The 13,882-nt window shown below is 39.0% G+C and overlaps 1 protein-coding gene across 1 annotated transcript; it reads left to right on the top strand.

The window, feature by feature from the left end:
* Positions 1-27: 27 nt before the first annotated feature.
* Positions 28-13,679, top strand: LOC138309852 (myosin regulatory light chain 12B-like). The gene is made up of 4 exons (XM_069251094.1): positions 28-172; positions 2,124-2,248; positions 8,043-8,283; positions 8,663-13,679. Exons 2-4 carry the CDS (start codon positions 2,147-2,149, stop codon positions 8,887-8,889), a joined length of 570 nt encoding a protein of 189 aa, XP_069107195.1. The 5' UTR covers positions 28-172; positions 2,124-2,146; the 3' UTR covers positions 8,890-13,679.
* The last annotated feature ends 203 nt before the right edge of the window (positions 13,680-13,882 follow it).

The raw sequence follows: 13,882 nt of genomic DNA, 5'->3' as shown, positions 1-13,882 counted from the left end.
CTTGTCTGGGCCTCTGTGTAGGTCGCCATGGTAACCGATAGAGATAAATTACCAGCATCTGGAGCCAATCGCGCATTTTCTCGTGCCTTTCCTCGTAGTGTCGAAATTACACGTTTCCGGTACAGTCAGAGGGTGTCGGACATTTTGTACATTTCAATATTCCTAAACAAAGGTAAGTTTGAATATAAAATATATTACAAGACATCTCATATCACACTGTACTATCCACCGCGACATCTTAACCTAGTACAAGCATATTTCATATATAGCTGTGTTATGTTAAGGTCATAAAGTGCATTACCGATGTCAAGAGCAAAAGAATGTCTAATCAAACTACAGCAGTATCACAGGCGTATAATGTATGTAAAAAGTACTGTGTATTGTACATAATATTTTCTAAAGAAATTTACAAACGACTTAACTATCATAACGCTCTCTATTTATAAACCTTGGATTGTCAATTGAAAAATTAATCAACTTCCCTGATATTATCATAGCACCAATTTACTATATATATTTAGGGATAAGCATACATGTATATATTTATGTTATATAATTATTGACAGAACGGCAAACTCCTGTAATTAGACGTGCCTTTTATTTACACTTCAATATATTTAGGGTGCCCGGAAATATTCCATCTTCGTGCTTGTCGGAAAAAACCAGCAAGAAACGTAAAAACAAAAACCGTGAAAAAAACTACGTTTTTAATTTCCTATCATAAATAATACCAGGTTTACTTATTGTGAGACGAGTATTTTATTCCTGAAACTAAAACTCTATAAAGCGTAGATTAATATTTTGATACTTTCCAATATGAACATCATATTATTGCATATGATGACTAATTCCTGTCGACCATTCAAAATGAAATTCCTGCTATGTGCCTCAGACATTCGAGAAGAAAACGCACACACCCTTATCGCTGTTAGCACCCGTACAGAACAATAACAATGTACAATGTATATATGTATTAAAGATGCTACACCGCTGACGAGTTGTAATTTTTATCTGAAAACAGCGAGGAGCAGGCGAATTAGTATATTTTTCTTCGGTAATTAGTTTAGTAACAAAAGTTAATTACTCTACATCATTACCATCTTTGAAAAGTTTTAGCTTCTTATTTATATTTCAGGATGAAAATATTTAAAACTTTAACTTTACTTTAAAGTGAACAGTCGGGCAAGGATGACTTAAAGTCGGTAAAAATGGTGTGAATGTATCCAGTATAATTTCTTTTGGAATAGAAAAATAAACTTTCTCGTCAAAATCTGTCTGCGTACGTAGAAATTGATTTAAAGTATACGAATGCTAAAACGTCCTCCCGGCTGACTATGTCCGTGGTTACATTTCCACGCAGCCTCGCTTTCAATGCTTTCAACTTTTCTTTATTTCAATGGTCAGAACTGGGAAACGTAAGCAGCACTTTACCGTTGTGTTAATATGTGAGAACTTTTGGAAGGCCAATGAACGCATTTAGACTGGTTTTCTTTGCCCGACCATTCACTTTAAACGTATTTAATTGTAAGCCCAAATGACCAGGCACAAGTTATTCTGTATTTGCATATTACAGAGTTATCTGCCCTTGCGGGTAGGTATTGATTGTAACGTCATGTCTTTGCGAGCGTAACGTCACACTTTTTGAAGAAAACGACGTAAGTTCAAGTTGCGCTCACAAAATAATGACGTAAAAATCGATACCTACCCACAAGGGAGCTAACTCTGTAATATGCAAAGACGGAATTCCAACTTAAACAGCCGTCTCCTAACATTATAACACAATTAACAAATTCATGATGACTTAAATTATTTAAAAAATCAGGATATTTACTATAAAACAGAGATGACTATGACTCTAGGAAAAAAGGTATACTATTTTGGAAAAAACAAATTTAATCGAGGCAGGGGTAAAAATTCCAATATGGCGACTGTCGTCCCTTTCTCTGTTTTATAATAAATATCCCGATTTCTTAAAATCATTTTTCAAAACTCATATTTTCTGGAAAAAAATCACATGACTGTCATATATACTCATCAGTCCATCCACCAAATACAAAAAATGTATGACAACATCCATTTTCATTGTGTTGGCCCTCTGTGATAATGTGTTTGTATTTCCATAGTCGCACGAACATAAAAAGAAAAGATGTCGTCGATGAAATCCAAAAAGAAGCACCGGTCCCGGACCCAGCGATACACCTCAAATGTATTCGCCATGTTCAACCAGGCACAGATACAGGAGTTTAAGGTCAGTAGTGGGGTCAAGGTCAGCTATATTTAAGCATTTGATGTAAATTTTCCAAATAAAAAACAGTTTCACTGATATATGTATATATATGTATATTCACAATTCTTCAGATAATAGGAACATAGTTAATCTTAGAAGCATGTACTCCAACAATGCTAGAGGTATAGCACGACGAGACACTTTTGGAACATTACGTCGTGTCTAACCTCTAACTTCCGATAGGCCATTTACCCGAAGCTGAGGACAACATTTTCAAAGTTTGCATTATGACAATATAAAACGTTTAAATCATATTTAAATCGTCATCAATGTCAAATACCTACCTCTTTTTCATAAATCAACAAGTATTTTGACAAAATCAGCCGTAAAATCCATTTAAAACAAATATTTACATCTCCTTACGTAAACTTTCATGACCCAGACAAAACTTCATGACGAAAGCGATCCGGCCGGTAAATAGAAAAAAAAAACCAATTGCAAAGTCCCCAAAACGCTTGATCTCTTTTACTTGCATTCTCCCCGCTTGAATTCACGTTCCGTTTTTAGGTCATCTGACACAAAGGGTCAGGATGACCTATTGTCATCATGCACCGTCCGTCGTCGTGCGCCGTCCGCCGTTCGCCCGCCGTCCGTAAACTTTTCATTCAAACGACTTCTTCTCAATAACCGGAAGGCCCAGGGTACTCATATTTGGCCTGTAGGTTGCTGGGATGAAGGGCTACCAAGTTTGTTCAAATGAATGACCTTGACCTTCATTCAAGGTCACAGGGGTCAAATAGGCTAAAATCTTTAAACGACTTCTTCTCAAAAACCAGAAGGCCCAGGGTACTGATATTGGGCCTGTAGGATGCTGGGTTGAAGGGCTACCAAGTTTGTTCAAATAAATGACCTTGATCTTCATTCTAGGTCACAAGGGTCAAATAGGCTAAAATCCTTTAAACAACTTCTTCTCAAGAACCAGAAGGCCTAGGGTACTGATATTGGGCCTGTAGGATGCTGGGATGAAGGGCTACCAAGTTTGTTCAAATAAATGACCTTGACCTTCATTCAAGGTCACAGGGGTCAAATAGGCTAAAATCCTTTAAACAACTTCTTGTGAATAACTAAGAGGCCTAGAGTCCTGATATTAGGCCTGTGGCATGCTGGGATGAAGGGCTACCAAGTTTGTTCAAATGAATGACCTTGACCTTGATTCAAGGTCAAAGGGTTTAAAAAGGCTAAAATCTTTAAACGACTTCTTCTCAAGAACTAGAAGGCCAAGGGTACTGATATTGGGCCTGTAGGATGCTGGGATGAAGAGCTACCAAGTTTGTTCAAATGAATTACCTTGACCTTCATTCAAGGTCATAGGGGTCAAATAGGCTAAAATCCTTTAAACAACTTCATGTGAATAACTAAGAGGCCTAGAGACCTGATATTAGGCTTGTAGGATGCTGGGATGAAGGGCTACCAAATTTCTTCAAATGAATGACCTTGACGTTTATTCAAGGTCAATGGGGTCAAAAAGGCTAAAATCTTTAAACGACTTCTTCTCAAAAACCAGAAGGCCCAGGGTACTGATATTGGGCCTGTAGGATGCTGGGTTGAAGGGCTACCAAGTTTATTCAAATGAATGACCTTGATCTTCATTCTAGGTCACAAGGGTCAAATAGGCTAAAATCCTTTAAAACATTTTCTTCTCAAGAACCAGAAGGCCTAGGGTACTGATATTGGGCCTGTAGGATGCTGGGATGAAGGGCTACCAAGTTTGTTCAAATAAATGACCTTGACATTTATTCAAGGTCACAGGGGTCAAATAGGCTAAAATCCTTTAAACAACTTCTTGTGAATAACTAAGAGGCCTAGAGTCCTGATATTAGGCCTGTGGCATGCTGGGATGAAGGGCTACTAAGTTTGTTCAAATGAATGACCTTGACATTGATTCAAGGTCAAAGGGTTTAAAAAGGCTAAAATCTTTAAACGACTTCTTCTCAAGAACTAGAAGGCCCAGGGTACTGATATTGGGCCTGTAGGATGCTGGGATGAAGGGCTACCAAGTTTGTTCAAATGAATTACCTTGACCTTCATTCAAGGTCACAGGGGTCAAATAGGCTAAAATCCTTTAAACAACTTCATGTGAATAACTAAGAGGCCTAGAGACCTGATATTAGGCTTGTAGGATGCTGGGATGAAGGGCTACCAAATTTCTTCAAATGAATGACCTTGACGTTTATTCAAGGTCAAAGGGGTCAAAAAGGCTAAAATCCTTTAAACAACTTCTTGTGAATAATTAAGAGGCCTAGAGACCTGATATTAGGCCTGTAGGTAGCTGGGATGAAGGGCTACCAAGTTTGTTCAAATAAATGACCTTGATCTTCATTCAAGGTCATAGGGGTCAAATAGGCTAAAATCCTTTAAACAGCTTCTTCTCAAAAACCAGAAGGCCCAGGGTACTGATATTGGGCCTGTGACATGCTGGGATGAAGGGCTACCAAGTTAAATGACCTTGACCTTCATTCAAGGTCACAGGGGTCAAATAGGCTAAAATCATTTAAACGACTTCTTCTCAAAAACCAGAAGGCCCAGCGTACTGATATTGGGCCTGTAGGATGCTGGGATGAAGGGCTAAAATCTTTAAACGACTTCTTCTCCAAGAACCAGAAGGCCCAGGGTACTGATATTGGGCCTGTGACATGCTGGGATGAAGGGCTACCAAGTTTGTTCAAATGAATGACCTTGACCTTCATTCAAGGTCAAAGGGGTCAAAAAGGCTAAAATCTCTAAACGACTTCTTCTCAAGAACCAGAAGGCCTAGGGTACTGATATTGGGCCTGTAGGATGCTGGGATGAAGGGCTACCAATTTTGTTCAAATAAATGACCTTGACCTTCATTCAAGGTCACAGGGGTCAAATAGGCTAAAATCCTTTAAACAACTTCTTGTGAATAACTAAGAGGCCTAGAGACCTGATATTAAGCCTGTCGCTTGCTGGGATGAAGGGCTACCAAGTTTGTTCAAATGAATGACCTTGATTTTCATTCAAGGTCATAAGGGTCAAATAGTCAAAAATCTTTAAACGACTATGTTGTATTGTACTAATAGTCAGATGTCCGTTAAGGCCCATGGGCCTCTTGTTTGTAGTAACCAGCCGCCATATTTAAATCTAGGTCAAAATGTTACGGAAAGGATTCGTCATATCTAATCCGCTAAAATACTATTTTATGAGGCCTCAAGTTATGGTTTTCCTAGATAAATGGAATAATTAATACCTAAACTGTAAGTACACATCAATGTTATCACTGTTAGAGCAAGACATATTGATATTATTGAACTTTTCCTTCCGCCTTCATCTGACGTCGGAAGCTGCATCAAAGAACCCTTCGGAAATGAGAGTAAACAGTCAGCAAAATAACGTCCGATAAAATAAACGGCTGATCAGTCGACTCTCATGTTATGGGAGTAAGTAGCATGATGAAATTCTTAACTGGTACAGTTCCCGAAGTGCATGGATGGTTCGCCTTTTTCCCCTTGCCTCATAAAATTTAAATAGAAGCATCTCGATAATAGGAGCTGACGAATTAGTATTTTTCTTCCAGTAACAAAACTTACTTTCTTTACACCATTACCACCACTGAAAAGTTTGAGTTTGTTATCTACTCCAAGATAAAAATATCAAAAATAATACATGGCGTCCCCTGTATGGAGTGATAAAAATATCAAAAATAATACATTGTGTCCCCTGTATGGAGTGATAAAAATATCAAAAATAATACATTGCGTCCCCTGTATGGAGTGATAAAAATATCAAAAATAATACATTGCGTCCCCTGTATGGAGTGATAAAAATATCAAAAATAATACATTGCGTCCCCTGTATGGAGTGATAAAAATATCAAAAATAATACATTGCGTCCCCTGTATGGAGTGATAAAAATATAAAAAATAATACATTGCGTCCCCTGCATGGAGTGACAAAAATATAAAAAATAATACATTGCGTCCCCTGCAAATATTGCCACAGTGAGGAAGGCTCTGGGTTCTGTCCCCTGGCCGTGACACACCAAAGTCTATAAAAGTGGTAGTTTCTGCTCCTGCTTAGCGCTCAGCATACAGGGAGTGGGACGACTGGTTCGCCCGTTGTCAGTACAATGTGACCGGATGGAGTGTGTTGCTTGGTGTCTTTGGCGGCATGCTTCAGTGATATAGCACTATAAAAAGGGCAACAGTTCAACTATACAAGAAGACACAACATGAATATACACGCAACACATCGCATACATGGGAGGCCGTCCTTACATGACCATAGCTGTTAATAAGAAATTAATTAATCAAACGAACAAAAACTCAATAAAAATAGTTTAAATATGAAAAACCCATATGATACTTAGTTGACAGACGATACCATTGATTGAATGTGACCTTATTTATCTCCGTCACCAGCTCATGTGACCTTACGATGCAATAATCTTAAATAGATAGTGTCAAAATCAAAATAAACCTTAATGATTTGAAAAGGTGAAAAAATAAGCATTTTGATCTAGGTACACACGAAATAAAGACTCGAAATTTATTAGAACAGCAGGTACAATTCTTACATCTTATTTTCAGTGAACATGTTTATAAATCAAGCTTATATGATATAAAATCTGCTTTAAACATGGGGAAACAGAGGATGCTTTGTGGACAGATGATACCATCCAATGACTACCGGTATGACGTAATTCATGCACGTGACCGATCCAATGTTATCGTAGGATGTAATCATTTAAGTAGGTCATGTCAAGTGCCACACGCATTACTAATATCAATCTATTAAGTCGTTGAATATAGTTTTCAGCAAAATGATTAAAGTTTTAATACTAAATAGAGAAAATGCTTAACTAGGTTACAGTGACCTAATTAAATTTTTCATCAGTTTTCTTAACTGAATTTCACAAACCCAATATCTGTAGGCAAACTGGTGGCTGCTCAAAGAAAAAAAATCTGAACCAATCACAGGCCCGCAAAAATTGCCTTTGAAGACTACAGAGAGAGCGACGCCTAACTTCAAAGCCACATAGTCAATCCTAGTGTAGCATTATAAGGCTCTTTGTATGTGCATCAAATGACTAAATTACCTGTTATGTTCTGTTGCCTCCAGTTTTACTATGAGAAAGTCCAGGGGTGTAGATATCGTAAGTGATTGGAACCCCTATAGTATCGAGGATGAATATGGAGCTGGCCCTAAGATATCTTCATGCAAAATATTTTGTTTATCACTGAGTGGTTGTAAAACGGCTAAAACTTCCCAAGAATGGTACAGTTGCCCTGTAGACACCAAATATGATTGGAATACAGTTTATTGTCCTCATTAATTTTCAAAAATAATCTGACAACATCCCATCAGGGGTCATGATCTGATGACCTTTCGAATCGGCCACTAAAAGATATACATTGTACTCTCAGAATTTTGGTAGTGAATTTTACTTGACTAAATAATTTACAATAGCTTTCAGATTAAATTCTGTGTTAAGTCATCTCGCTAAAAGACCACAACAAAGCTAATTATATAAGTGGACTGGGACGAAATGGTGTTTTCAGTTGGTGTAGCTACGTGGAGAAAATTATGAAATTCAGGAAGTACAAAGGTAACCAGAACGTGACCCCTAATGGGATGTTGTCTGATCCTCTATGGGGCGAATGATCTGTATTCTAAACAAATTTTTAGAAAAAAAAAAGACTCGACATCAAGTTTAAGGTTTAAATGCATTGTTGTCTCCTTTGGTACTTTGATTACTGTGATTATTCTCTCGCTTCATCCTTTTAATTTTAAATAGGAAGCTTTCAACATGATTGACCAAAACCGGGACGGATACATCGACAAAGATGACCTTCTTGACCTGATGACGTCTCTGGGAAAGGACCCGTCCAATGAATATCTTGAAAAGATGATAAATGAAGCTCCGGGTCCAATTAATTTTACCATGTTTCTGACTCTGTTCGGCGAGAAGTTAAATGGGACGGACCCAGAGGAGGTCATTCGGAATGCATTTGCCTGTTTCGATGAGAGAAATGCAGGTCAGTACCGAGTAGGATTACATTTAAGCATTAAATTACACTCAGATGGCAATTATGGGAGTATGAATGCCAACTGGACAGCGACACATTTAATGAAGCGCACCTGCTGATATGCAGTTCAAAGCTTTACATTTGATAACATTTTGTGATGAAATCCCAAGATATTTGTTATCTAGAAAAATTAAAGAATAAGTTATCGTCAAAGACGGAACAGCCATTTGAACAGTCATCTTCGATGATTGATGAGACTACAATATTGATGTTACAATGATGATAGTAATCCACTTTTCAACTTGGCTCGCCATTAACTGACCCTGTCTGTTAATATGACGTTAGGCGTTCCCGCCTTTTCCAATACAATTTTCCCAATATATTTCAGGTTACATTAATGAAGATTACCTACGTGAATGCCTGATGACCATGGGTGATCGATGGTCAGAGGAAATGGTAGACGAACTGCTGCATGGAGCCCCGATCACTGGTGGAATGTTTGACTATGTCGAGTTCACAAGCATGCTTAAACATGGCGCCAAAAAGGATGACGACGGCATACCATCACTTCCGCCGGACCAACAGGCCTTCAACCCGGTCCAGCCTTTGTCCTAAGAGAGATAACTTTATCATAGGGGAGATAACTTTGTTGAGGGATCACATTGTAAAGGGAAGATGATTTGTCATGGGAAAGATAACATTACATAGGGGGGATCATTCTTCCCTGGAGATATATTTCTCCCCAAGTGATAGAGATATCATTAATCAGGGGAGATAATTTTGCCCTAGGAACGATATAGAATACACACTCTCACTTTGTCATGGGGATGATAACATTATGTATACGTTTAGGAAATATAACACTACTTCATAATTACCACCTTCACCAACTATTATGAAGAAGATAGGTTTTAACTTTGGATACAGATCCTTATAACCACTCCGTTCAATAGAGGATCTGACAATATCCCATAAGGGGTCACGTCCAGATGACCGTTATACAAAGTGGACTTCAGATCAAATGCAATTTCTACACCTTGCTACATCATTTGAAAACGATATTTCGTCCCCGTATACATATACAATTAGCTTTGTTTTGCCCTTTGGGCGAGATGACTATATTTACGAAAATAATTCTGACATTTTTTAAACAATTTCTTCCCTTGAAATTCACTGTCAAATTTTTCAAGTAGTTATTTGATTGGCCATTTCCAAAGGTCACTTGGACATGAACTCTAATGGGATTTTCTCAGATCCTCTTATCAAAGGTAGTGATAATAAGGATATATTTTAATCAGATTGAGAGATGATATAACAAAGGAAGGGAAAGTGGTCTCTTTAGTCAAATGATCTTAAGACACGTGTTACCTTAGAAAGTGATCTTAATAAGATAGAGGTATACGTAGTCGCTAAGACAAGTTGTTATGTATGGAAATAGGACGAGAGGCAAGAACAAATTAGAGGAATACCGAAGTTACCTTTACCTTAGGGGAGATAACTTTGACTAAGGGGAGATAAATCTCATGGAGATTTTATACTAGAATATTTAAAAGGTGCCAATTTTTTATGTTACTACTGATAAACGCCTTTCATCCTTAATTGGAAATTGGTGTTATCCATATAACTACTTATGCACATATAACTTTAAAGATATTGCTTCAATTCTGAAAAAACGGACGTAAAAAGGAAACGTGATATTTTGTTTCCTTGGGTTTGAGCACATCTTGTTTTCTGTAACAGATTTTTTATAAACATCATGTTTCAAATCTGTATTGTATGTGTATTTATGTAATCTTAAAACTGATATATCCTTTATGTATGTTTTTAAATTGTGTCAGCCTAAATGTAGTATTTATAGAACAAATTAATTAAAACAATAATGAGGAAAAACGGTATAAAGCTAGTATATTAATAATCCGAAATAAAAGGCCAAAACAAATTCAAAGTAAAATCAAAATCATTTCTATGGAATATATATTCAGCCACTATAGGGCCTTCTTCAGTCCGAAATAACACTAACACAACGTGTTCGTCTACATGTTTGTTTACATCTATTGTGTGCAGGTACGAAATGTCTCGGCCCGTTTGATGTATACGGCGGGTTATTTCGACCCAACATGCTATGTGCACTAAATCAACCCCAGTGTTTAAACAATGGTTATAACCGCAAGATACTTTATCAGATAGACTTGTGTAGCCATAAACATAACACTGACGTATGAAAAGGGGATATTATATGCAATCACATGCACGGTCGAAACGTCAGACATACCAGCTTTTCGAGGTGGCAATCGAAAGAAAAGTTTGACAATCGACTAAGGGTATGTTATTGTTTTGAGACAACTCGTACCTCACACTATTCTGTAGACATAGTACCTATTACATCAAATCTAATAAAATAAAACACAGATTCCCATTATCATTTACGATTGATAAAAAGGATCAGAGAAAAATCCCACTAGGGGCCACGTCCACGTGATCCTTGATAAAGACCAGTCAAATTGCTGCCCCCAAAACTTTCACACCTAAGGTCATCTCGCCCCAAGAGAAACAACATAGCTTACCGTATATGTATACTGGGACGAAATGTTGTTTACACTTGATGCAGCAAGGTGCAGAACCTAAACGTGTTCGTGAGTACACGTGGTATAAAGGTCACCTGAACATGACATGACCCCCCATGGGACGCTGTCAGATCCTCTAATCACCGGAGTGGTAATAAAGATCTGTATTTTAATCAGATTTCCTATCACATATTGCTGTTCACAGTCGTGGTTCCCTAGTGACCACCAATCTCTCTACGGCAGGTTGCTCCCATTCTGACTTAGAATTGAGGAGCTTGTCAGCAACTGATCCGTGTATAGCGACCGCCTCTGAAACTTGTCGTTCGAGTGGCTTGGAGAAGGTCTTGAGGACTTCACACTTGAAGTTTCTAATGTCACCTTCGTCTCCTGGGTGGTCTTCGAGCAAGTGCTTAGCCAGAGCATTAGAGAGATTACCACTCTCTACTTGGCGCCTGTGTTCCTGGAACTGGGTATAGGCCGGTTTCACCAATGTACTCAGCCACTGTGTTGTGCTTGGCACAGATTTTGCATGTGGCTTTGTACAGCGCACCGGACCGGAAATGTAATGACCCACCACCAGAACCAGGGTTGCTCTGACACAACACACACTCTCCTCGTTGACACTCATCACCAAATTTAGTGTCGGTACGAACAAGTTGCTGCTTGATCGTCTGCCCACCAGTTTCAACCACCCTGATATTCACGTCAAGTCTGGGCCCCTGTACCGCTGTCACCCCTCGTACACGTCTGGCAAGTTCTGCACCAGGAGTTGATGGTACGAAAATTACGGTGTCAGCTGGTCGAAACCACGAAGCCTTTTTCACGTTCTTCCTAGACCTGCGCTCATTCTCCTTCCAAGATCTATGCCGATATAGTGGCGTATCACCACGCTCGCTCGCGGATACCTGATTGGCATAGCCTCTGAGGGCAGCAATGATTACATTGGCCCTAAAAGACTCTGGGTATCCTGAGATCAGCATCATCTCTGCAAGATCCTTCATAAGATCTTGGCGCAGTTCTGGTACCAAAGATGGTCTGGTGTTACGCAATCGGCGTATGCCGTCCTGAATTAGGGATTGGCGTTTCACGGACACAGGGAGTGCACTGCGATTGAGGATGAATTGTGAGCTGGAAACCTCTTTCTTGTAGAACTTCCAGTCCACAGATCCATCCGCGTTGCGAATTTGGACCTGAATGTCCAGCAACGGCATCCATCCAGAATCATGGGCCGATGAATAGTCAACCTCCATTCTTGTAGAGGGGCATAGTGAGTTGGCAACCTCTTTAATTATCTGCGCCGTCTTCTCATCTGCTGGCCTTATTCTATCCCTCTCCACCAATTCATCCACAATCACGATCATGTTCTCAACAAACCTACTACCTGGTGGTAACGCCTCCACAACAAGGTTCTGCTCATCCACATAAACTTTGTGTACGTATACCTGGTGGTTAAGGAAGGTTGACACCGTGGCTGCTGCCATTTTCTGCCTGAACTGTCGGCACTAGAAAATCATATGGATCTTGGCTAACGCTTCAGATAATTTAAGACCAATGGGACCTCCTTTCTGTTGGTGGTATTAGTCTCCCTGAAACGTGTGAGTATGGTGGTTCATTACTATTTTGATCCCCTCTTCCAAGACCAACGCGAACATGAGACGTGTCTCATCTGACCTAGGTTCACTTTCACGTTCTCTAAATAGACTCTTGTCGGAGCCTGGTGGTCTTTCTCCCCTCCTCCTAGCTGAAGTAACTTCATCCGTTGTGATTTTGATGTCTTTGCCACGACTCCTGCGTTTGGGTATCTTATCATCAAGGCCAAGCACGTCTAGGTCCTTGCGTTTATTTTGATAAATGATCGCAAGATAAAGACCAAGTTCAACGGAATCCACAACTACCTCCAGGTCAGATCGAAGGAACTCCTCTCTCACTTCCTTCGCAACGGCGAAGGCATTGAGGCTCGGATACATGGCGGCAACATCCATTGATAGAGCTACTTGTTCTCTGGCACCATGAGCGGTTGTTATTGTACGATGTCACTGCTTCAAGTACATCCTCTGTGGATCGACTGATGACTCCGATGTCGTCGGCAACGTCTCCCAACGTTAAGATTATCTCAGAGAGAGTGTCTGAAAGAGGACCATTGATGCTCTCGTTAGCTCTGCATACCGGTCTTAGGGGATGACCACGTTCACTGGCGGTTTTATGGTCTTTCGGTAAACCATACAAGGGCGGTGCAATGCAATTTGTAGTGCAAAGTGCCTGTTTTACCCTGTCCCAATGTCTGTGTTGAATACCATCTGGGTCATCCCACCTTTCCCCCATTGTGAGGAACCTCCCCCATTAAAAACAAACACAGGGATTTGTATAATACTCACATTCGCGAACTGAATATTATTCCTTTTCTAACGATTGTGTAAACATTGTACGATTTTTCTGTTTAAATTAAAAAAACTTCTACTTTTATTTCTTGGCACCAAAAACTACCAACATTAAATTTTGAAGACAACAATGCTTACAACATAATATGTTTTAATCATAGTTCAATTCTGTATAATCACTGATAGTGTATAAATAATTCATATAATATTTAATATCTGTATTGTTACTATTTTCTATGAAGTTCGCATGTTCCTTCATTACTTTTAATGCTTTCACAGCTACATTCATCAAACGTTATGTGCTGAAACAAAACAAGATCGACCATTTATACCACATATACATTGTATTTCTAGGTCATATCCCTGTGTGGAAACAATGTATACGTTGATACGATTAAAAATATACATGTATTGTATCTTATACGATAACTTTATAATAAATAAAGTTTAATCTTCCAAAATGCGTTTATAGTTTTCCTTGTCATATCGTTTTTAATGATTGACAGGGTAGCTAAGGTCACTAGGGTCAATCACATTGACTAGACGACGAGTTCTTGGCAATAAGTACGAGACTGGGATGTCTGATTTTGAGCATGTAGCATGCAAGGATGAAAGGCTACCAAGTTAGTTAATAGCAAATAACAATAGGTCACTGATGCAGAAAAT

This window comes from Argopecten irradians, chromosome 15 (genome assembly GCF_041381155.1).
Source record: "Argopecten irradians isolate NY chromosome 15, Ai_NY, whole genome shotgun sequence".
NCBI lineage: Eukaryota > Metazoa > Mollusca > Bivalvia > Pectinida > Pectinidae > Argopecten > Argopecten irradians.
This window is presented reverse-complemented; position numbering and strand designations above follow the sequence as displayed.